Source organism: Podarcis melisellensis (genome assembly GCF_964234715.1).
Source record: "Podarcis melisellensis genome assembly, chromosome: 11".
In the NCBI taxonomy this organism is placed as follows: Eukaryota; Metazoa; Chordata; class Lepidosauria; order Squamata; family Lacertidae; genus Podarcis; species Podarcis melisellensis.
This window is the reverse complement of record NC_138543.1, coordinates 63,159,005-63,183,248: the sequence shown is the minus strand read 5'-3', so window position 1 is coordinate 63,183,248 and position 24,244 is coordinate 63,159,005. Positions and strand designations below refer to the sequence as shown.

Sequence of the window (24,244 nt, the reverse complement as noted above, 5' to 3'; positions counted from 1 at the left end):
AGAACACAACCCCCACAATGGTCAACTGAATATTGTTTCTAATTCTTTTGATTTTCACTTGTTTTAAACTTTTTATGATTTTACTGTATGGTTTTATATTGCTGTAAACTGTTTTGAAATATTTCCGTGGAACAGCAGTATAGGAATATGTTGTTTTTTTTAAAAAATAAGCAAATAAAAAGATAAGGGCCGCTTGGCAGGTGGTCGAACATCTTTCCTGGCCGGGGTGGGGAGATGCCCGAGATGCCTCTGCCAGCCCCTCCGCCCTCTTGGCACCGGTCTCCGCGCCGCGCCCACCCGACTTGCGCAATTGCCCGCCCGCCCGGGCGCTATAAGAGGGCAGCCGCCGGCTGGAGGGGGACATTCCCTTGCCGACATCGAGGATGGCGCAGCGCTCGGTCTCTCTCGGCGGCCTGGCAGGCTTGGCGCTCCTGGGCGCCCTTCTCTCCCTCTCGCCAGCCTATTCACTGGCGCTGGACGTCCAGAGGAAAAGCCAGACTCCGGCCAAGGTAGGGCCAGGCAGAGGCGAGGCAAGGAGGACGGGGCGGGCAGGCGGCCGGGCAAGTGGCGCCGGCTGCAGTCGGAGAGACCTCCGCATCTGGCCAGAGGGGCTTTGCGTGGTCTCAGCCTCGCTCTCCCCTCTGCGAAAGGGACCTGCGCCTCACCGGAGGGGCGGAAAACGAAGCCCCCGCCAGGGCGCGAAGGGAGCGGAGACGTCGGGGCGCCTCCCGGCGCGCTTGTGGGGCAGGGCGGGCTGCCGCTGGCTTCCTTTCCTCTGGTTTAAGGCTCCTTCTTTCGCAGGGTCTTAATTTCTGACCTGCAGCTGCGACAGGCGCCTTGGAGAGGGTTGCTTCGGATGGGATTGGAAAATATTGCGGAGAGGGAGGCAATAAAAATATTGCGGAGAGGGCGGGGAGCTGGAGCAGGGGCGATATTCACGGGGCGCAAGGTGGCCACTGGGGTCTCCGCGCCCGCTTGCGTGCGGCCGAGGGGTCCCTCTCTGATATGCTGGGGAGTCGCCTTTGGGGTTGGACTTGATGACTCTCTGGGGCCCCTTCCCACTGTCCCTTCTCTGACCCGCTCCTCTCCGCAGTGCAACCTGGCGGGGACCTGGGTGAACGATCTGGGCTCCAAGATGGTCATCGGGACCACCAACGAGGACGGCCAGTTCTCGGGCTCCTACCTGACCGCAGTCTCGGCTGTCACCGACGCCACCATCCGGGAGTCGCCTCTGCACGGCAGGCAGCACCACACCAACCGGCGCGCCCAGCCCACCTTCGGCTTGACCGTCAGCTGGTCCTTCTCCGGTAGGCGGGGGGCGGGGAGGGCAGGGCGGGAGGCACGAGCCCCGCGGGGATAGAGAGGGGTCCGAGCAGCTCCGTGGACGGAGAAGGGAAGGGCGGTGGCTTCTCGGGCTGGGCAATTCCCCCACCATGCCGCCCCTGAAGACCCTCGCCGGGGAAGCAGAGCGGCCTCGGCGCCATCCCACCGACCTCCCTCTCTCTGCCCCCTTGCAGACTCCACCACCGTCTTCGTGGGGCAGTGCTTCGTGGACGAGAAGGGCGAGGAGACCCTGGAGACGACGTGGCTGCTGCGGGAGGAGGTGGCGACGCACGCCGACGACTGGAAGGCCAACCGGTAAGTGGCCCAAGGGCCGACTGGGGAGGGGGTCCCACCCCAGCCATTAAAACAGGCAGGCGAGACCCTCAAGGGGCGAAGGGGCGCCGTCGGGGCTGAGCATCAGTTCCCTCCCTTTCACATCAGAAGGAAAAGCAGCTCTTCCCAGGAAGCCTCCCGCTCTCCCCTATCTCAGGGGCCATTCAGCTCCCTCCGCCCCCGAGAAGCGGGGAGGGGGGGAGGCCCCAGCTCGACTCCCATCGGCCTCCCCTCTGCAAAGAGGGTAGCCGCACAATCCCCAAAACGCAATCCTGCCAGAGGCGTCCAGGAACTCACTTGACTTAGCCCAGTCCGCGAGAGCTCGGTGCTGAATTAGGCTCCGTCTCAAATCCTTTTTGCTATCGGCCAAAAAATGCCTTCAGCCTCTAACTAAGTAACTGCAGGATCACTGCAGATGGTGACAGCAGTCACGAAATTAAAAGACGCTTGCTCCTTGGGAGAAAGGCGATGGCAAACCTAGACGGCATCTTAAAAAGCAGAGATATCAAATTGTCAACAAAGGTCCGTATAGTTAAAGCCATGGTTTTCCCAGTAGTAATGTATGGAAGTGAGAGCTGGACCATAAAGAAGGCTGATCGCCAAAGAATTGATGCTTTTGAATTCTGGTGCTGGAGGAGACTCTTGAGAGTCCCATGGACTGCAAGAAGATCCAAGCTTTCCATTCTGAAGGAAATCAGCCCTGAGTGCTCCCTGGAAGGACAGATCGTGAAGCTGAGGCTCCAAGACTTTGGCCACCTCATGAGAAGAGAAGACTCCCTGGAAAAGACCCTGATGTTGGGAAAGATGGAGGGCACAAGGAGAAGGGGACGACAGAGGACGAGATGGTTGGATAGTGTTCTCGAAGCTACCAGCATGAGTTTGACCAAACTGCGGGAGGCAGTGGAAGACAGGAGGGCCTGGCGTGCTCTGGTCCAGGGGGTCACAAAGAGGCGGACACCACTAAACGACTGAACAACAACAAAGTAACTGCAGCCCATGATGCTCTCAGAATACGCTGCTTGCTTCCGAAGAATTCAATCTTAAATTTGTCCGAACTGCAGTGCGGGAATCCTACTTGCCTCACCTGTAACGCGCATCCACGACTGGTCTTAATTTTATTTTAACCTGGGGGGGGGGGGAGAGAATAAAACTGCTTACTAACCTTAGGTGATGTACACCTCCTCCCCAAGCAAGCCAGCAGCTAGACTAGTCGGACAGAACATCAACCAAACGGGGCGTCTGACTAGGCTTCCCGCAACAAAAATGCATTCAGCTGCCCACCTCCCGTTGGTAGGGAAGGCATTGGGAAGCCCAGCGGTGCCGCGAGAGCGCGCGACTCCGACCACTTGGGGAGGGAACGCCATGCCAAATGGTCAAGGAGGCCTGTGGGGGGCGGGCCAATCCTTTTGGGAAACCCTGTCCCAAGACGCGAAGAGCTTTGCAAATTCTTAGCCAAGCCCAGTGACGGCATTTCCTGGACCAAGCGCAAAGGGGTGCCTCCCCTCACGCGGGGCTTAGCAGCAAGATCCTCTTGGAATTCCCCCGCGACCAAGGCATCTCGGCCCAGGAACAAAAACAGCCCCCACCGCACCTGCAGAAGCGAGCAAAAGGTTATCCGAGGCCAGTTAATAAAGGTGGCTCCAGGCGCCCACTCCCTCCTTGCTGGGAGGACAGCCCCATCCAGGTCTTGGCTATGGAAACTCCTCACCTGGAGAGCTTCCTCTCTCCTGGGGGGATTCGAGCTGTTTATATTACCCCCCCCAGGTCTTAAGGGGGTGAGTGTCCTCTGCATCCTGATGGCACCGGAGCCCAGAAGGTGGTCCTGCCAACCGAAGACCGCTTGGCTCGTCCCTCACGGAACAGGAGTTCTTTCTGTGGTTTAGGGTTAGCCTAAGAGTTGCCGTCAGGGCAGAGAAGCGCTTTTGTGCCGCTATCAGCTGTGTGGCAGGCAGGAATCCAACAGGCTACTCCTTTTTACTATGGAAAAACACCAGGAAAGATTCGCCTTATGTTATCTGTCAGGAAACTTGGTCCATGAGTCAACAGCCCCTCAATTCCTCATCCCCGCCATGGGCCAGGGGAGCCCCCAGGTTGAAACTCTGGCTGCAGAGAATCCCCACCCCATCAGCCCCTGGAGCCAGCTCCAGGGGGCCATGACGATAATACATTTGTGGGGCTGGGCCCCCACAAAGTCAACAGGCAAAGTTGAAGCCATTCCTTGCAGGCACCCACGATCTTCAGCAGACCTACGACTGGAGCAGATGGGGCTTGGCCTTCTCCCCACTGCCCGGCTCAACATCCCCGGGGGCAGGCCTACAAGTGAAGCAGGGCTGCTGCAAACATCTGGGACTGCCTTGGGTGAAGAAATGGGGGCTGGCAGCTCTATGCCCCGGCCCATGCTGGCTTGCAAGGGGGCTTCCCGGGATGCCATCGCTCGGCTCCTGGCCCATTCTGGTGCCACTGCTGAGGGCGCACGTGGAGGAAGAGGGCAAGCCTGGCAGCTCAAGGGGCCGTGGGCACCGGGAGGCTCATCTACGGACACTGAAGCCAGTCCTGGCCTCTGACCCACAAGTCACCAAAATCAGTGAAGGGCATTTGCTGGACAATTCTCAGCCTCCCTCTCTCTTTTTCCTTGCAGGGTTGGCAAGAACGTCTTTGTACGTGTCAAATAAAAAGGAACCAGGATCTGGGCCTGCTTCTGCTACTCGTGCGTAGGACCAGCTAGAAGATGGCTCCCCCTCCCTCTGCACTCCACCAGCACTGCCCCTCTGGCCTCTTCTATGGGGAAAGACAAAAATCCCCCCCCCAGGGTTGTGTGTGTGCATGTACGTTGCGTGTCCCCCTTTTGGTCACCCCCCCAGCAGCCTGCAGCTTGCTAGAGTCAGCAACCTAAGGCCTATGGGCCACAAGCGACCCACGGGGGTTGTTTACCAGCCCACGAGCCGCCCCCAAATTGAGCCCTGCTTGGCGAGTCCCTGCGCGCTGCACTAAACCAACACAGTGCGAGGACTCACTTCTGTGGCACCGGAAATCGCGTCTGCACAGACTCCGGACATTGTGGGCGTGCACACACTCTGGCCCACGGAGGTTTCTCTGCTGGAGTGAACCAGGCAAGGAAAACCTTTCCGACCCCTGCGCTAGAGAGTGCATTTGGTGGGGGAAACTTCTGATGAGTGGTTGCCAATAGTTTATTCACTGTGCTTGCTCGGGGCTTTTTATTGGCCTTTCTGTATTCTTAAACTTTCTTTTCAATTCTCTGCGCCTGCCCCAGAGACCTGTCTCCTGGGCTGATGACCAAAAAACCAATAAAGAAAGTTTCCCACCATTGTCAATGAGAAATCACTCTCAAGGCTAGCCTCTCTGCGTATTGGCATCCCAGAGGACCCCCGGAGAAGGCCGAGAGGCAGGCACTCCTTGGAAACACAGAGGATCACGGGGGGGGGGGCACGGCAGGACGTTGATGCATCCCCCTCCCCACATTTAGGGAACTATGCTGGGCCACAGACCCAACAGGCCAGGTAAGCCCCAGGAATGGCCAGGGAAAAGGGGGGCCAGTCCCACCCCCTAAAAGCACACCTGGAGCAACAGACATCCACCCACAAAAATACACAGAGAGCCCCCCCATGCCAACAACTGTTTATTTTAAATTAAAATTATTCTGCATCTAAAAATAACTCTGGGGCAGCCCCCAGATTGTACAGAGCTTGATTGTGTGCAAATCAATCGTAGGAGAGAAAAGGGGGGGAGCAGGTGGTGAAGGGCCCCTTCCTCCACCACCCCCTTGAAAAGGGAGCACCGCTCCTCTTGGGAACTGGGGGGGCAGGCAGGGACACCTGCCACTGACCCCAAGAGGAAAGGGCAGTCAGAAAGGGGGGGGCAGAGAAAGATCCTTCATACACACCGTGCAGCAACAAGAACCCCCCCCGTTGGGGAGTGGCTCAGCCATGCAGGCCCCCCCCACATGCTTAAGGACCCTAGGGGGGCCTTGCCCAACAGGGAGGTGGCAGCAGCCCCACCCACAGGCCCTCCTTCCTGGCTGACCAGTTGTGGGACCCCCACGCCTGCAGTGGGAGGGAGGAAGGGAGCCGCTTCATGGGCTCACGGCAATGGGGGGGTCAGAGGCCTCTGAGGAAGTGGGGGGCGCCCGGGCCTCCCCTGCCCCCCTGCGCTCCAGGGCCAGCTGCATGCTCCAGATGCTGAGGGGGCGCATGTAGGCCAGCGAGCGATAGACCCTTCTCTGGCAATAGGCCTCGGGCGTCTGGAAGGCCATGCCCAGCCTCTCCCACACCGTCCGGTAGCAGCCCTCGGCCGTGCGGAAGCCCTCCTGGACCAGCCCCTGGAGGAGGAGGAGGAAGAGGAGGAGAGGGGGTGAGAGCCAGCCCAGCCTGCCGCTCTTGCCCGCCCATCCCCGTGCCCACCCCCTGCTCACCTCCTGGATCATGGTGGCGGCCAGGGCATACACCACGCCAACCCAAACCTCGTCCGACTGGACGCTGGAGCGGTCAGGGACCCCGCTGGGACGCATGCCGTTGACGGCGCCCATCGTCCCCTGGGAGAAGCCCATGACGTTCCGCTCAAAGATGGTCTTCAGGGCGCTCAGCACGTGGCTCTGGGGGAAGACCTGCAGGGAGGGAGAGCAGCGGGGGACCCCAAGGGCCATCTAGTCCAGCCCGCCCGGCAGTGCGGGAGGGGCAGAGGGAGGGTGGGCAGGACTCTGGCCCCTCGCTTTAATTCTATTCTGCATTTTGTCTTTTGACTGTCTGTTTTTATGCTGCAAACCACCCCGATATCTTCAGATGAAGGGCGGCATACAAATCTTAATAATGTATTTTTCTGTGTGTTAGATGAGGCTTTTGGCTCAAAAATCATGTCAAAAAACTGGGGTCGTGCTGCTGCAGGCGGAAAATGATCTAGGGAGTGTTTCCCACCCGCAGCGGCAAGGGGGCAGAAGCTCAACAACTTGGGGGCATCTCCCCTCACTTTCTTAAAACTGAGTCCCCCAAAATAGGGGGTGGCTTATACATGGGGGCATCTTATAGACGTGAAAAAAACAGTAAATAATATTAATAATTATAGTTATTATTCATATGCTGTCCATCTGACTGGGTTGCCCCAACAAGGTATTAAAACCACAAGCCCGGAACAACGGAGGTCCAGGGTCCCTGAGCGCTTCTGTTCCAGCTCAGCCACGGAGATCATCTGCTGTAGCATCTCTGGTCAACTGAGTTTGCAAGACTCAGCTGATGGCTGTATAAAACAGCCTTTAGGACCCCAAGGTCAGCAAACGCTTTCAGACCTGGGCCAGTCCACTGTCCCTCAGGCCTTGTGGGAGGCCAGACTATATCTTGGAAAAAAATATGAACGAATTCCTATGCCCCACAAATAACCCAGAGATGCATTTTAATTAAAGGAACACATTCTAGTCATGTAAAAACACACTGATTGCCAGATCTTCTGCAGACCGGACTGAGAAGGCGATTGGGCTGGATCCGGCCCCTGGGCCTTACTTTGCCTACCCATGCTTTAGGGTCCTCAACCAAGTCCTATGGAACTCTCTGCCACTGGAGATTCAGCAGGCGCTTTCCCTGCACAGGGCTGCTTTTGGGTGTCTTTTGAAAGTGATCTGATGTGAGCCTCCAGGAGGGGTGCCTGACCCCCCACCAACCCCTGGGAAAAGGAGGGGAGTCCCTCCACAGGCTGACCCTCCACTGCCATGGAAGCTGACCAAGGATGACTCCCTGCGTCCTGGTTGGACCCTCGCGACTGTGGACAAGCCCCCCCCCCTCTGGGGACCCTCCTTGCCCTCCTCACCTCAGACTTGCCTTCTCCCAGGCCGCAAGCGCGGAGGAACCACTGCCCAGCCAGCTGGTCAGACATGATGCTGTCCGAGGAGGTGCTGTTGCTGCTGTCGTAGTTATAGTACTTCCCTGGAGGAGAGGACGGAGGGAGGGTGATCCCGGGTGGGAGGGGGACGCCTGCAGACATCCCAGAGTCCCCACCCCCGGAGAAGGCAGGCAGGCAGCTGCCTTTGCCCCCACGCACCGTTCCAGAGCAGCTTCTCGAAGGCCACTGTGCCCTTCGCCAGGATGGCAGAGTACGTCTGCCGGGCATCCTCCTCGCCCAGGAGCTGCGCCATCTGGCACATCATGCTGAGAGCCGCCAGCCACAGGCTTCCGCAGTAGGAGCTGCCAAGGCAAAGGAGGAGGAGGTTGGTGGGAGCCGGCCCTGGCACACGGGCACCTGGCTGGGAAACCGGGGCCCACGCTGGGGCCACCACCAGAAGGGGGGCTGGAGGGCAGAGCAGCTCTGGGGCTTTGGGGTCCTCAGACCGGTGGGCTGCAGCTGAGAGGGATTCACTGCTCTGGCCTCTTGCTGTGTCTAGCCAGAGGGGGGCGCTGTTGGCTATTTGCAGATTAGTTGTGCTGCAGAAAGCGTGCTGGGGAGACCACACGTTACAAGGAACGCAAAATAACTTTGCTAGGTTTTAATAACAAAAACTCCTTTTACATTATTATATCAATAAGCATGACCCATCCATCAACCCAACCACCAGGGTACTGAAAGAGCCAGGTGCTGCTCTTTATATACTATAGCCAACAGCTTAATTAACACAACTTAGCAGCACCTGCTAGGGTGGAGGTCTTGGTTTCAATCATTGAGCAGAAGTCAGAAGTCAATTATGGATTAGAAACCAGGACAGGGCCCTGTTTCCATGTATTCACCTTCATCAGCTAATTTTTAAAGGGTCCTGTAAGTTTGAAGACTTTCGGATAAATATATCCTGTTATTTTCTACGTTTCTCAAGAATAACAACTACGTGTGGGTAGATCAACGTGTATCTTGAGCACAGAAAAGCTACCACGACGAATCTGGACTAATATGAATTTATCTCTACTTATAAACTCTTATCTTTAATTCTGTAATGAATTATTGTGTACCAGAAGAGGAAGTGGAGGGAAGTCATGGGGGGGGGGAGAATTGGGGAATGGTATTTTTGTTATATATTATGATATTTTGATGTTAAAAAAAATGTAAAGCTTTAATAAAAATTATTTTTTAAAAAAGAGATGGGGCCAGTCTTGCTACTTGACACATGAAATGTGGGATATTGCATGGCTGGAAAATCTAAGACCAAGCCGAGAGTCCTTTGGGGCCAAAGAAAGAAAAAGGGGGGGGGGTTGTAGCATCTGCTTTGCCTTTATTTCATTTGTAAGCAAGGAGGAACAGGGCTGAGGACCCCTCCTTGGCCCACAAACCAAAAGGGCCACTGAGTCGCAGGCTTATTTGAATACTGCCGTCCTTTCCCTTGGTATGGCAAGGCCCGTGTTTTGCATTCCTGCCTTGTTTAAACATCCAATCTGTGCCATAATCCGTTCCAGTTGCTGCCTTCCAGGCACCCAACACGCCTCTGGTGTATTTATTTACTTGGGCTTCATTCCATGTCTATTCTTGTTCAACCGCGATCTCTAATTGCATATGGATTCCGCATGCTGTCATCAGATCCTGTGTAATGACACTGCATCTTGCAGATTTTTTGAAAATTAATAAAAATATTTTTAAAAACTGAGGAGGGGGCTCTCTAGTCAGTTCCTGCAAAAGACTCTGTGGAACTGTAACAACCCTTCATGTGGATTACAGTGGGACCTCGGGTTACAGACGCTTCAGGTTACAGACTTTGCTAACTCAGAAATAGTACCTCGGGTTAAGAACTTTGCTTCAGGATGAGAACAGAAATCATGCAGCTGTGGCGCAGCGGCAGCAGGAGGCCCCATTAGCTAAAGTGGTACTTCAGGTTAAGAACAGTTTCAGGTTAAGAACGGACCTCTGGAACAAATTAAGTACTTAACCCGAGGTACCACTGTACTTAACCCAAGGTACCACTGTACTTAACCCAAGGTACCACTGTATTGGACTCTGTGAACAGGCAGGTGGAACAGAAACCTATGTATGTGTGGACCTTATGCATGAACTGACTAGAGAATGAACTGCTCCACTGGGTCTTCTGCTTTTTTCGTTGAACTTTATGAGACTTCCGTTGGAATCTACAGTTTGATACAATGAATAATATACCTTATTTATTCAAAAGTACAGCCGGTTACGTCTTGTGTGTTTATTGAGTGTGTTTCACGAAACCAGAGGTTTGTTGTTCTTGTTTTGCCCTCTCAGCCTTGGCAGCCATTTTGGCAGAGGGAGCCCCTCCCCTTTCAAAGCGCAGACCCTCCCCGCCAGATGCCTGCCTGGGCCTGCCCCAAAACTGACCACTCTGCCGCTGCAACCACCTGGGGGGGTTGAGCCCAGCCCAGCACTTGGCCAGGGCGGCCCTCCTCAAAGAATCCCGGTTGGAAAGGCCCCCCCCCGAGGGTCATCCAGCCCACCCCCTCCTGCCTGCTCACCTGGCGCCCGTCACCACCCAGGCGTCGTAGGTCTGGTCGGCGAAGCCAGAGTTCTCAATGAGGCCGTCGCCGTCCTTGTCAAACTTCAGCTCGGACTCCATCACGGCCTGCAGGGAGTGGAAGGGAGGAGGTGGGGGGCGTTTGGGGCCTGCCCCCTGCCATGGCCTGCCCCAGCCTTGCCACCGCCCCCCAGCCCACCTCCTGGCCTTACCTGGCAGACGGGCCACATGTCCCGCAGGTAGGCAGAGTCCTTCGTGAGGTAGTAGTCGCGATACACCTGCAGCACAAACTTCAGGTTCAGGTCCTTCCAGGCGGCCGTGTCGTGGATCAGGTAGGCGTTGAGGTGCTGCCAGGGCTCGTCATCTGGGGGGGGGGAGAGGAGGGGGGAGAGTGAGGCCCAGGGGGTGCCCTGCCCGCTGCCCCAGCCCTACACCCTTGGGAGTCTGCAGCCAGGGCACGATCCGGGCACGCACCTGAGAACAGTCAAGCAGAAAGAGGGCTGACAAGGGAGACAGGTGGGAGAAGCAAAGGAGGAGGACCAGGGTGGATAAAAATCAATCGTGTCTTTTTTAAAAAAAATTAAAAAACAGATTTTTTAAAATTTAAATCTGATTTTTAAAATAAAATGCTTTCAGAAGGAAAATCTTTCCAAAGGTTTTCTGTTCAAGTTACATTATAGTCCAAAGGCTATTCATCAGGAAATAAGGATTTGTTTTAAGTTTTTTTATGTGTGCTAAAACTCAGTTCAAGTTGCTTTTTAAAAAAGAATCGTTTAACCACATCAGTTAACAAACATGGATACATATGCTGTAATGTTATTGTTTTAGTTAAACAAATTGTTTAAATTGTTATTAAGGAAACTATTGTTTTTCTCCAATAAAGTACAGCAGAAAAGCTGTCCAAATCTAAACAATTAACTTATTAAACCTCACCGTAATTTCATAATTCTCTTTCTATGTATTTCTAATAGTATAACCACATCAGTAATTTCTGATATAACTGTAAAAACTACTCTGAAAATTTATTATTCCAAAAAGGAAACCTTCATCTGGTTGTAAATATTAAGATTGTACCAGCAAGAAGGAGTCTTTCTGTAAAAAATGATTGAAACCAAGTCTTACTGACTAGTGATCGAAATTGTGATTGAAATCGATTTAAATCAAATCCACCCTGAGGAGGAGATGGGGGAGACACTCCAAGTGTGTCTCAGGCCCCTCTGAGGGCAGAGGCAGCCCCACGGAGAGAGGGCAAAAATGCACAGAAAGGACCCCCTTTCACCCGAGATCAGAGGGGGCACTGGGGGGCAACTGAGCTGGCGGTGAATGCCAAGAAGCAGCAGCGGCTTAGGGAGACTCTCAGGCCTCATCCTGCCTGACATGGGCCTCGACTGGAGAGCCAGGGAGCGGCAGCGGGTCAAGCGTTGGGCTACTGGGACCTGGGAGGGAGACCCGGGTTCCAATCCCCACTGGGCTATGACAGGAGAGTCTCAGGCCAAATGTCAATGAAGTGCAAACAAGGCTCTTGGAACCGATGGGGGAGACGCTCTATGGACCTTTCCTTGTTTGTTTGTTTTGTAACACAAGAACTTCTTTAATAAAAACTATTTTTTTAAAAAAAAACCACGGGGCCGCTAAGCTCACTGGGTGTCTTGGGGGCCAATTGCTGCCTCTCAGCCTAGCCTCCCTCGCAGGGGTGTAAGGTAAAGGGACCCCTGACCATTAGGTCCAGTTGTGGTCGACTCTGGGGTTGTGGCGCTCATCTCGCTTTATTGGCCGAGGGAGCCGGCGTACAGCCTCCGGGTCATGTGGCCAGCAGGACTAAGCCGCTTCTGGCGAACCAGAGCAGCCCACGGAAACGCCGTTTACCTTCCCGCCGGAGAGGTACCTATTTATCTACTTGCACTTTGACATGCTTTCGAACTGCTAGGTTGGCAGGAGCAGGGACTGAGCACCGGGAGCTCACCCTGTCATTGTGGGGATTCGAACCGCCAACCTTCTGATCAGGAAGTCCTAGGCTCTGTGGTTTAACCCACAGCGCCACCCGCGTCCCTTCGCAGGGGTGTAGTGGAGACTAAATGTGTGCAGGGAGTATCGCTGGCACCCTTTTGAGCTCCTGGGAGAAAAAGGTGGGATAGAAATGTAATACAGGAAATTAATGAGATGCGCCCTCAGCTGGAAGGGGGGGTTCTCGGATCTGGCAAGTGGGGGCCGGGGGCCATCGCTGTGCCTGCCGTGAGATCAGCCTGAGCCTCTTTTGCCAAGGTGGGGGGCTGCCCTTTGCCCGGGGAGCGCCAGGGCGGCTCTGGATGCGCGGCCTCACCAGGCTCCCCGATGTCGTGGGGAACCACGTTGCGCAGCTTCACTTGCGCCGTCTGCCCGCTCATCAGGTACATGCGCGGCCGGGTGTCCTCGCTCAGGATGGCGGCCGCTGCGGGAGAGAGAGAGGGGGGGGGTCTAGGGTTGAGGGGTCTCGCTCTCTCTTGCCCTCCCCCCTTTGGCTCAAGGGGCCTTGGCCTCCCCACAAAAAGCCAGGGAGAAGCAATGCCCTGCTCCTGCCCCCCCCCCGTTCACCCCCGGGACCCGACTCCAGCAGAGGCCCTCCCGTGGAGCGTTGGGGGGGGGAGAGACGACTGAGAGGGGGTGGGCAGACGGGCAGAGGGAGGGTGGAGGCTCACCCACCCATGTCGTACTGCAGACTCAGCTCCAGTTTGGGCCACAGCATGGCGAGGGCAAAGGAGGCGTAGAAATGGACGTCGTAGGTGTTGTACATGAGGTACTCCTGGCCTGGAAGCAGCAGAGGGAAGGTGGGCACCGGCGGAACTCCCAGCCCCAAGAATGCACACACCATTCATCCAAAGAACTCCCCCCTTCCATAATCCTGGGAACTGTAGTTTACGGGTGCTGGGAAGGGCAACTACAGTTCCCAAGGTGCACATTGCTCTAAATTTGTGGTGCCTCAGTCTGACCCAAGGCTGGGGGTGGCAAAGTCCCTGGTGCCCTTCCCTCCCCCCTCCCGCCACATGCCACAGGGCAGAGTCCTGCCCCTTACCTTCCAGGTATGCAAACCTCCCGTACTCCTTCAGGACGGCAAGGTGCTGGGAGAGGCCCAGGGAGGCCCCCAGGGCGGCCGCGGGGTCTTCCGGCTCAAGCTCCACCCACAGGGTCCCTCCGTCTGCCAGGAAATACAGCTCATTGAAGATGGCGGACTTGTACCAGGGGGGCAGGTCGCTGAAATGGGGGGCGGAAAGAAAGGCACTTGTACATGGGCCCCCCCAAGGAAGAACCAGCCGGGCACCGCCACGCCCTCCCTCAAAACCACAGGAGGGGGAGGACCCTCCTTTATCAGAGCCCAGACGACCACCTGCCAGGTGCCGGGGGGGGGGGAGAGATGATCTCTGGGACCCCCCTCCTACTCCGCAATTCTGGGATTCTGTCACAAGGAAGGAGGCGCAGGGATCCCCAAGCCCCCACCTGGGAGCAGGGCTAGAAATTAGCCAGGGGCCAGACATCTTGGCTACTGGCATGGGTCCAATCGCAACTATCTAGAGATTTCTGGGCACCAGGTTGGCAACCGCAGTTTAAAAACCTCTGCCTTAGTCCATAGTTCAGGCCATTCCCACTGTGCGTGTTTCTCCCTCTTGCAAACTGGGACAAATGAATAATTTTATGAGCAAGCGGTGGCCAAGCAACGGAGCTGAGACCATAGAATTGGAGAATTGGAAGCGACTTGGAGGGTCATTTACTGGATTTTTTGCTCTATAGGACGCACCGGACCATAGGAGGGGGAGAACAGGAAAAAACAATTCTCTCCCTCTCTGCGCAGCGCCCCTTCAGCGAAGCGGGAGGAGAAACGGAGCCCCTTCCAGCAAAAAATCCAGCGAGCCCCAGCGAAGCCTGGAGAGCAAGAGGGATTGGTGTGCACCGACCCCTCTCGCTCTCCAGGCTTCAGGCGGCTATCCGCAAGCCTTTGGAGCACAGAGGGAACTCCCGCTATGGACTAAGGAGTTCCAGCTGCGGTCCGGGGGCTTCAGGCGGCTTCAGCGAAAGCAACGCGAAACCTCCGGAGCGCTTTGGAGGCTTTGCATTGCTATCGCTGAAGCCAAGGAGCCTGCATTCGCTCCATAGAACGCACACACATTTCCCCTTAATTTTTGGAGAGGAAAATGTGCGTCCTATAGAGCGAAAAATACGGTAGTTTAGGCACCTGCCGGGCAAACAGCTGTTCTGCTGGGTTTAAGGGGCCATTTGGTGCCTGGCAGATATATCGGAGGGTCTTGCCCTATTAGGGAAGGAAAGGGAGCTGGGGGGGGGGCAGAGGGCCACACCATGCTCCGGGAGGGGCAGGACTGTCCCATGGGGGCAGCTCACATCACGGATCCCCATGCACTCGCCTGCCCTGGCCTGGGCCCTCTGGCCTGGTGTGGGTCCCTGCGCAGCCTGGCCAGGAGAACCCCCTCAGGTGGGGGGAGCCCCCCCAGGCCCTTCCTGGAGGCCAGGATCTGTGTCTGCCAGCAGAGGGAGGGCTGTACCTGTTCTCCAGGATGGGGCGCTGCCAGGCCTCAATCTTCTCCTCCCATGCCTGGTAGCACGAGAGGGTGTAGTGAGAGAGAGCCGGGCAGGCGTCTCCCCTGCTGCCAAAGAAGCGTGTGTACCTCCTGCAGAGGAAAAGGAGGAAGAGGAAGGTACATTAGGACAGCAGACTCAACACTCGCCAGAAACAGCAGACAGGGACCCTCTGCCCGCTCCTTGCCCACGTCAGGCTGCTCCCAGGGAGCAGGCGAGGTCTCTGGGCGAGAGGCCTTTGTGCTGGCTTCCCACCTCCCAAAGGGCTGCAGTAGGGCTGGGATTAAGCCCCTTCTGCTTGAGGGGAGAGATGCGGACCTCCCTGCCAGCCTTCAATTGGGGAGGGGAGAGATGCCCATGTGCCAGTCTGGGGGGGGGTGCCCTCTGCACAGTCAGGAGGTGGCAGACGGGATGCCATGGGAATGACGGGGGTCTTCCTCTACCCCCCTCCCACCCTCATCTTCTTCTAGAGCAGGAAAAGGGCACCCAGTTCAAGTCCCACTCAGGGGAAGAGGCAAAATGGGGAGGCTGGCAGGGCCTGGCAGAGGACGGGTCCAGCCACTCTGCCCGGCCTCCACATGGCTTGCATTTCTCTCTCACCCTCTCAGGTCAACTCCCTCAATTTCCCATTTTCCATTTCACTTTTAGTTTGTTTACCACTTTCTGTATTGCTCCACCCAAGGCAGTTTCCAAGCCGGAGAAGCAACAGGAAGCACTGGGAAGATCCCACGCCCAGGAAAAATCCCACCCAATGCCAGTAAGTCCTCATAAATATTACTTTTAAACAATCGACTAACAGAAAATAATATTCAACGGTCTATTCAGAATATAACATTGCACAATAAAATTAACTCTCGAAATATTACCAAATAAGAAACAAACAGAAATGCAGACTCAACAACTACAATCAATGATTCCTGGACTAAACTCAAAAAAATAGCAGCAACTCTTTGCTACAGGACACAAAAGCACAAAGTGAGTCAAGGCCACAGGCTGCATCCAGTTATTTCCTGAGCGAACAGCTCAGCTCCAGCCTCTTGGCCTGGGAATCTCCCTGGTTTGGGGAGGGATACAAGGGCAATTCCTGGGGGGGGGGGGTCTGCACAGAGCCCTGCTCAGTGGGGGGGGGGGGCGGTGCGTGGGTCACGGAGGGGCTAAGGGAGGCCACAGCCAGGACAGTGGAACCAGGATGAACCAGTCATTTCCTAGGGGTAAGACTGTGCCAACCGACCAGGAGGCCTGCAAACAGCAGTGCCAACACAAGGTGGCCGGTCGGGGGGGGGGGGCTGACTGCTCTCCTGCCTGCCTGCGTTGCCCCCCCCAATGGAAAATGCCTCAGAGCAGGTTGGGAACAAAGGGGGGTGCAGCTCCTTACGTGGACAGAAGAACATAGAAGAGTGCCTGCTGGATCAAGCCCATGGCCCCTCTGGGCCACCATCCTCTTCCCGCAAGCCGGGGTCCAAGCGCAAGAGCAACGCTTTCCCCTGGGGGGGGGGGTTCAGAAGCATCGCTGCCTCTGGCTGTGGGGAGCAGAGCAGCGCCAACGCGGCCAGCGGCCCCCAATTGCCTACTCCTAATCCTCCACCATGAATCTCTCCCGCTCTCTTGGAAAGCCCTCCAGGTCGGGGGCTGTCCCTGCCTCCTGAGGCAGAGAGTTCCACAGTTTAACTCTGCGCTGTGCAAAGGACTTTCTTCCAGCATTCAGCTTCCCCGGGTGCCCACAAGTTCTCGTCACCCGGTCTGGGTGAGGCTGGGTGTGCCAGCTGAGCACACTGTGGCACAGCCTGCCAGTGTAGCCGGCCCCACCCGCAGCAGCGCAATGCCTGGCCGAGAGGAGGCTGGAATCAGGCCCACACTTGCCTCAGGTGATCCCTCAGCTATGAAGCCAAACCTTAAGAAATGTATCATCCAGCCACAGCGGCAGGCGCTCACCTGCGGTGCTCCTTCTCTTTGGAGCCAAACCGAATGCAGGGCATATCCCAGGCCAAGGCAAACTCCAGCGTCGAGTTCCCGGAAGCTGGCACTGTGCAGGTGGCACACACAGCTGCAGCACAAGCCTCCCCCTTCTCCGTTGGGGGGCTTTTCCCTGAAAGAGAGAGCACACTCTTTGCACGTCAAGGCGCCTGGCCTCCTGCTCCCTTCCTGCCCCCTCTGTGCCACCCCCTCCTGGGGGGCCTGGGGCTCACCTGGTGGGGACGCCAGCTTGCCATCTGCCAGGAGGTCCTGCCACACTTCCTGCCCAGTGCCAGCAGGGTTGAACGTGGTGAGGTGGGTCACGGTGGTGCCTGCCTAGAGGGGAGAGCGAAGGAATCGAAACCCAGCCCTGTGGCAAAGACTGGGCGCCAAGGGAGGGGGCTGGCAGAAGGGCAGCAGGGATAGGAAGCCCAGCAGCCCAGAGTCCCACCTGTGAGACAGGTGAGTTGAGAGGGGAGTGATCTGTGGGGGTCAGGTGGGATTGCTATGAGAAATTATGAAAAATGAAGCAAGCCATTGTGTCAGCAATGAAAGCATTGTGTTGACTGGGTTTGAGTCATTGACAATAATTTCTGATCAAATCCCACAAGCCTCTGCATCTCTGCCCATCTTCTCTCCCGTTCATTTTCTCTGCCTGACAGGCACATATCAGCATTCTGAAACACAGACTGGTTGCTTCACCAGGCATCCTGGGCCATAAAGATGGAAGGTAGCTTTGATGTAGCTTTTGTTAGTCTAGGTAGATCTTAAGGGCCAGGAAGAGAGTTCACAAGGAGATGCTAGAGATGCCTATCTTTCCTTGCCATCCCTCCTCTCCTGTTTACTGCTGTTTACAACCTCCAGGGTTTGCGAAATGCATTCCTCCTTGATCCCTGTTTTATTTAGCCTAAAAACGTGTATGCATGCTCAAAGTAGTTTTTGTAGTTAAAAGGATTTCGCTGATCTAACTTTGTACCCACGTAGTAGGTTTTTTTGGAATGCTCAGAGGACATCTGATTGGTTCTTACAAGCGCTGTGCTAAAAGTTCTTTTGTTAATAAAAGGGACCTGGGCGAGGTTGGGACAAAGGATTATTATTGGCACTTCCTCCCAGAGTCTTGCTGGCCAAGCCTCGTGTGTATTTTATTAATCAGGGTCCAATCCTTCCTTGCCTTCGGAACGCAAAGTGATCTCCCCCACCATGGCAGGAGGGGCTGGCCTCCCTCCGGACGTTCCTGGTGCCCGTCCTCCCTGCACAACGCCCCCCTCCTTACCTTCTCCCGGGCGGAGATGGCCAGCGTGTAGGGGTTCACTGGGAGGCAGTGGTGAAGCAGCACGCCCCGGACGCAGCGGCCGTCCTTCTCCAGGCAGAAGGGCTCGTTCCAGTGGCCCCCACTCCGGTCCCCCTTGGACTCTGTGCCGTTCTGGAAGGTGAACATGAGGGAGACCTCCATGTCCTCCCCGCTCTGGTTCTCCACGTCCCAGAGGAAAGCCCCCACGGGCAGGCTGGTGTCCTGGAGGAGACAAAAGGCAGCAAGGGGTCAGGGGGCAGAAAGGAGGCTGTGTGGGGCAGGAAACAGGGACAACCGAGCCCTTTCCGTCACAAGCATATTGATATGCACAGTAATATTGATTAAATATTGATATGTGCAGTAATATTGATTAAAAGTGTAATACAAAGGTAAGTATCTACTTGCTTTATCAATCTTAATTTCAGCTTAAGAGCCATTTTAGTTTATTTGCCGCTCACTGGTGATAATATATTTGGAACCTAGTCCTGGGTTTTTACTTTTTTAAAAATACAAATATTACCCTGAAGATCTCTTGAGACATAGTCAGAACTATAAACCCCTCTCTTGTTAGCAACATGCTTGGTTGAGTTGGCATTCGTGGTTCTGGAATGGAGATAGGCTTCTCAGCTGTTTGATGAAGAGAGCATTGTTAGGCAGCATTGGAGGCAAGGATCTCCACTGTTTGCTTGGTATTCATACTTACATTGGGCCTGCCACACTTGAGAACCAGCTAAGCAAGAGAGAGACGTTTGTATGTTGAGATAACAGTAGACCAGGAAGTTTGAAAGAAATTGAAGTGAAAGAAATGGGTAAGTTTCAAGCCATCCTACAGAGATAGCATTGTGCTTGCCACACACGGCTTTTGGCATGTGAATTCATAGCTTGTGGCAAGGAAGGAAAAATTGGTTCTTCGTCCCCCCCCCATAGTTTTGGGTTTCTAAAAGATTAATGCACACCCCAATATGCATACAAGTGCTGGTCAAATCAGAGTGTCTCTGCTGTTCACGGCGCTGCTGGCATTAGCGAAATGGCACAGTTCAGGGCTAGAGAACTGGGCCCAAAGTAACAAAAGGAATTTCAATAGGGGCAAAGTTTCAATAGCGCTCACAGACTGACTTGCCAGAGTGGTGTATGCTCTAGTTATCTCCCACTTGGACTACTGCAATGCGCTCTACGTGGGGCTCCCTTTGAAGGTAACTTGGAAATCCTGAATGCGGCAACTAGACTGGGGACTGGGAGTGGCTGCTGAGACCAAATAACACCAGTCCTGAGAGATCTGCATTGGCTCCCAGTACGTTTGCGAGCACAATTCAAAGTGTTGGTGCTGATCTTGAAAGCCCTAAACGGCCTCGGTCCTGTATACCTGAAGGAGTGTCTCCACCCCCATCATTCTGCCCGGACGCTGAGGGCCTTCTGGCAGTTCCCTCCCTGTGAGAAATGAGGCTACAAGGAACCAGGCAGAGGGCCTTCTTGGTAGTGGCACCTGCCCTGTGGAACGCCCTCCCAGCAGATGTCAAGGCAATAAACAACTGTTTTACTTTTAAAAGACAACTGAAGGGCAGTCCTGTTTAGGGAAGCTTTAATGTTTGATGCTGTATTGTTTTTAATATTCAGTTGGAAGCCGCCCAGAGTGGCTGGGGAAACCCAGCAAGATGGGCGTGGTATAAATAACAAGTTGTTGTTGTTGTTATTAATTATTATTATTATTATTATTATTATTATTATTATTATTATTACCAGCAAGGATGCAGGTTGTGGGACTTTAGGGCCAGCTGCTCTCTGCATTGGGCTTGGAACTGCTCTTACGTAAAACAATTTGCATTGTGAAACCGCCTCAAAACGGTCCAGTCGGAGCAACAGGCTCCTCTTGTTTTCCACAGGGCTACCCTCTCCTGACCTGGCCCCGGGTTCTGTCCCAAATGGCACCCAAAGGAACAAGTTTCCAGCCTGCCTATCAGGAAAGAGTCACAGGATGTTGGACTGGGAGTTTCTGCCTCATTGTCTCAGTAAGACAATTAACGTTTCAGCGGCGGAGACACTGTTTGCTAGAGAGGTTATTCCAGCAGTTCTGGTTTGGGAGTGAAACCCCCAAACTTTCCGCAACCCTGGTCAACAGCGCTTTTGGAAAGGACAACATGGAAGTGAGCAAGCCCTGAAAACTAGTATTTCAGGTCCCTGAAGATTCTTCTATCGCCACTTCCTCTACTTAAGGCATGTCATGATGCTAGTCCAGAGAGTTAGAGCTGCAAAGCTACCTGTGAACTGAGCTGGAGGAGAGTCTGCCAATACTCTCTCTAGATGATGATGATGATGATTACTCTCTCTACATTAGTGACAAATCTGCTGACCACGTGCTCATTAAAACTACCACATGTAGGTTTAATAAAGATACTAAAACCTGTTATGCCCTTCTTGGTTTGGAAGAGCAGCTTGTGCCAAAACCACAAAAAGGTGTTTGTTGCCTTGGGCAGCTACTCAACCCTCTGAATGGAAGCCTTTTTGTTACGTATCTCAAATCAAGAGTTACCGAAAGAGAAATGGACATTATTTACAACAGCGGCAAAAATCTTGATCGCACAATACTGGAAGACGGAAGAAATACCATCAAAGGAACAATGGCAAGAAAAACTGTGAGCTATGCAGAATTGGCTAAGCTAACAGACAAACTACGAGAGAAGGACAAAAAGGACTTCAAAAGAGTCTGGGAACCATTTACAGTTTATTTGCAGAAACAACAGAATGGACTGGATTCACTGGCAGGATTTGAATAAACGTTGACAATTTCATTTGAGTAACAGATATTTTAGAGAAATGATAAGGGATTTTATTTTTGTGTAGGAAAAGCAGGATACAATAAATACAACTAAACAACTCAGCAGAGGGGGAAGTCCAGAGGAGGGGAGGGAGAATAATTGTATATAACACGATGAATGAGATTTGTATCATTATTTGTTATAAAATTCAATAAATAGTCATATAAAAGTATGAATGGAAGCATAACTCCTCTTCCCTCTTCCCTTTCAGAGCAGCCACCAAGGCCACCATCACCTCCCAGGGGAAGCGGCGTCACCTGAAGCCACCTGTCACCTGAGGCTTGCCTGCTTGTGGACCCTCACCAAGTCCAGCCAGCTGCTCTTGGCCCTCAGGTGTCGGAGGATGGGCCCCCGCTCTGAGAGGGAGCCAGGGTGCAAACGCCCCCATGGGGGAGGGGGGAGCCTCAGGGTGCTAAAGAATTCACCCAGTGCCACTTAATCAGGAGGTGCTGGTTCAAGATACAAGCTGGGACTGGCCGGCCTTCCAGCTGCTGCCAGGATGGGACACAGCCAGGGCCAGATTTACATGTAAGCTCAACAAGCTATAGCTTAAGGCCCCACTCTCTTGGGGGGCCCCAAAAAAATTTAAAGGGAAAAGAAACGATGTACATTTCCAAAATATAAGATAAAAAACAAATAAAATAAAACTTACATACTGCAACCGTGTTTTGTGTTGTGTAGGCTCCTAGGATGTAAGTCATGGGCCCCGCCTGCTAGCCTGCTCCCTAAAAATAGCACCGGTTTGCTCCTTTCTATATACAGGGTGCCAACATTCTGCATGGACTGGTTGCAGGGCAACATGTGCAAATGGCTTGAGATACCAGTTAGGTCCATAAATTGCCATATAGCGACCATTTGTTGTTGACAAAGCTGGACATAGAAAGGGCCCCATTACCTTCAGGAGCTGAGGGCCTCATCAAACCTAAATCAGGCCCCGGACACAGCTGGGCTGCTGGCTTTTCCCAGCTGGTCCCAAAAACTGCTGTGCAAAGAGTTTCTCTCCAGAGAAAAGCATGCAATAAAAGGATGAGCATGCAATAAAGGGCCCACAATGTGAGCTGAAAGGCTCCCAGGTGCCCTCACCTCCCTTTCCCTGCAACGGAACAATGCAACCCATCACACTCACCCCCGAAGAGGTACCTTCACAGGTACGGAAGAGGCTCACCTGGTAATCGTGAGGGATGATGGGGGAGACCTGCCGACAGGTGAGCACCACGTCCTGCCCGGGCAGCTGGTAGACAGCCCAGGCGCGGGGGTAGAGCGCGTGGTAGAAAGCGTAGTGGCCGCAGAAACCCCAGTTCCATTCTTGCAGGCGGCTGGGCTTCTCTATCGACAAGACCTGCTGGTAGACGGTCTGGCCCTTCCGGCGCAGGCAGACGGTGAACTGGTATTGGGGGGGTGGTGGAAAGCCATGTGAGGGGCAGCCTGAGCACAGGGGGGCCAAGTCACCCACGATGGGTGCTCCCTGGGACACAGGGCCTGGAAAGGGAGGCAGGTTTCCGGCTGGCAAGGCAGCTGATCCAAGAGGGCAGAGAGTCCCAAGACCCCCAGAGCCTTGGCCAGCCGCGCCAACTCTGCCACACCCACCCCAGGGGCACAGACCAGGAGGCCGAGTCCTCACACAGCTACGCACCTGGTCAGCGATCACCGTCTTGTAGTGGTAGAGCCCAGGGTTCAGCTGCCACCGGCAGAAGTCCCCCCGCCAGCCTCGTGTGATGGTGCCACCGCCAAAACCCCCCAACGGGCAGCCTGTGGGGAAAGCGAGGGTGGCAGGCTGGTGAGCTCCAGCCCTGCGGGAGGCAGACCCTTCCCCTTCACCAGGAAGCCATGGCAGGGGCCCAGCCAGGCCCTCTTCTGCTCCCTGCCTTCCATTGCAGGGAATCCCCGGCTGGCTCTGCCCGTCACCCTGGGCACGGCTCCTTGGGCACAGGAGAAGCCAGCCCCGCCCCGCTCACCATAGATCTGGCGCAGGGGCTGGGAGTTGAAGAGGTTGATGAAGGGCTGCTTCTTCTCCACGCGAGTCTTCCGGTACCACCACCTGAAGTACCTGAGGAGGGAGAGGCACACCTGGAAGGTCATGGCCAGGCTCCCTGGATGCATCTTAAGAACCTGCCTAGGGGCCACCCCAGCTGTGCAATCTGTTTTTTTATACTCTGCTATTCTTTACATGTGTGAGGCTGCACATTTATTATCATCATCATCATCAATTTATTTAGTTAGGTGCTGCCTTCATTGCTGACAGGGACTCCAGGCAGCTTACAGATAAGAGCAGGATCATCTGTGACAAATCAACAAAATTAGTGTAAATTATGATGACGAAGGCCCAGAACCAGCACACAGTTAAAGGATGGGTGACATTCCACAAAGTTCGGCCCATTAACTTCAGAGGGTCTACTGGGAGTAAAACTAAACAAACCCCACCCAAGGAATCCAGTCCCTGCAGAGGCCACGAGGGTCCTCCCTCCGCTTGGGCGGCTTTCAAGGGGGACCGGGCTTAGTCACAGAGGGCAGCTGGGCTTCCAAAGGCTTTTTTGGGGAGGGTGGCTGTCAAGAGCACTGTTGGGGGCATCCTCTTGGGGCGCCTTTTTGGCCAAGACGAGGGCGCTGGAGCCCCTATTTGGCAGCCCCAGAGGCTTTCATGTTTCTGAGTGTCAGTGGCTGGCGCCGCAGGAGGGGAGTGTTGCTGCAGCGCCCAGGTCCTGCTCGAGGGCACCAGGTGGGCCACTGCAATATCAGGCTCCCGCGTCTAATGCAGCACGTAACGCCTTTGGACCCGGGGCAGCAGAAGAGGAGGAGGAGGAGGAGGAGGTCCCCTCGCGGCTCCAGCTCCTCTCCAGCGTCAGCTGCGAAGGGAGAGGAGCCCCGCGCCGCCTTCCTCCCGCCGGGTCGGGGGGCCTCTGCGCACGTCCCGAGTCCCCCGGGGAAGGAGGGCTCCTCCGCCCCCGCCGCCTGCAGCCCGGAGGCCTCCCTTTCGCAGCTCCGGGAGCGCGCCCCGGGCACGGCGCCAGAGCTCGAGCCCGCCGGGCTCCAGCGGGAAGCGGCCTCCCGCTCACCTTTGCCCGGGCGCGGCTCCCCGACGGGGCGGCCCAAGGCGGCTCCTCCCCCCCCCCCCAGCCCGGCGGGGTCGGCGGATCTGCCGCCGCCCGCTGGGCTCCCCCGTCGGCGGCCGCTGACCTGAGCGCCAGTCCGAGGTGCTTGACGGCGTCGGCGGCCGAGACGTCGGAGGCCTGGTAGGGCTTCCTGCGCTCGGCGAAGCGGTGCGCCAGGCACAGGCGCCAGCCCCAGCGGGGCAGCCCCCGGCCCGCCGCCGCCGAGCCCTCGAAGGCGCGCATCAGCTCCGGCGCCCCGGGCGGGGAGCTCCCCCGACGACGGGCGCCGGGCCGGCCGCTGCCGCCGTTCTCCTCCGGGGTGGCCATCGGGGCAGGCGGCGCCCAGCTGCGCGTGCCCGGCCGGCAGGGCGAGTCCGCAGCTCCGCGCCTCCGCCTCGGCTCGGCCAGCAACGGCCCTCCGCCCCCTGCCCGCCCCGCCCCCTGCCCGACGGGGCGGAGCAGCCAGCAGAGCCGGCAACGGCGCGGC

General features: G+C 55.5%; 2 protein-coding genes across 2 annotated transcripts; one reads left to right on the top strand and one right to left on the bottom strand.

The window, feature by feature from the left end:
• Window positions 1–352: 352 nt before the first annotated feature.
• LOC309380184 (avidin-like) lies at window positions 353–4,524 on the top strand. The gene is made up of 4 exons (XM_081930066.1): window positions 353–509; window positions 1,094–1,307; window positions 1,518–1,638; window positions 4,295–4,524. Exons 1-4 carry the CDS (start codon window positions 384–386, stop codon window positions 4,326–4,328), a joined length of 495 nt encoding a protein of 164 aa, XP_081786192.1. The 5' UTR covers window positions 353–383; the 3' UTR covers window positions 4,329–4,524.
• A 756-nt stretch (window positions 4,525–5,280) lies between these two features.
• On the bottom strand, window positions 5,281–24,099 carry GBA2 (glucosylceramidase beta 2). Its single transcript, XM_081929645.1, has 17 exons — window positions 23,843–24,099; window positions 22,624–22,715; window positions 22,302–22,417; window positions 21,834–22,052; window positions 17,838–18,077; window positions 16,798–16,900; window positions 16,544–16,697; window positions 14,578–14,703; window positions 13,098–13,276; window positions 12,728–12,832; window positions 12,369–12,476; window positions 10,261–10,412; window positions 10,050–10,156; window positions 7,699–7,841; window positions 7,468–7,583; window positions 6,086–6,277; window positions 5,281–5,992 (listed from the first exon to the last, which is right to left on the bottom strand). The coding sequence occupies exons 1-17, from the start codon at window positions 24,082–24,084 to the stop codon at window positions 5,747–5,749; spliced, it is 2,640 nt and encodes an 879-aa protein (XP_081785771.1). The 5' UTR covers window positions 24,085–24,099; the 3' UTR covers window positions 5,281–5,746.
• Between the last annotated feature and the right edge of the window lie 145 nt (window positions 24,100–24,244).

Excerpts from the sequence above, each read along its gene's own strand:
- LOC309380184 (XM_081930066.1), top strand. The coding sequence starts at position 384 with ATGGCGCAGCGCTCGGTCTCTCTCGGCGGCCTGGCAGGCTTGGCGCTC. Across the intron at positions 510-1,093 it reads AAAGCCAGACTCCGGCCAAG|TGCAACCTGGCGGGGACCTG; the intron begins GTAGGGCCAGGC and ends TCCTCTCCGCAG. Across the intron at positions 1,308-1,517 it reads CGTCAGCTGGTCCTTCTCCG|ACTCCACCACCGTCTTCGTG; the intron begins GTAGGCGGGGGG and ends GCCCCCTTGCAG.
- GBA2 (XM_081929645.1), bottom strand. The coding sequence starts at position 24,084 with ATGGCCACCCCGGAGGAGAACGGCGGCAGCGGCCGGCCCGGCGCCCGT. Across the intron at positions 22,418-22,623 it reads GCCCCTGCGCCAGATCTATG|GCTGCCCGTTGGGGGGTTTT; the intron begins GTGAGCGGGGCG and ends CTTTCCCCACAG. Across the intron at positions 16,901-17,837 it reads CCATCTCCGCCCGGGAGAAG|GCAGGCACCACCGTGACCCA; the intron begins GTAAGGAGGGGG and ends TCTCCCCTCTAG.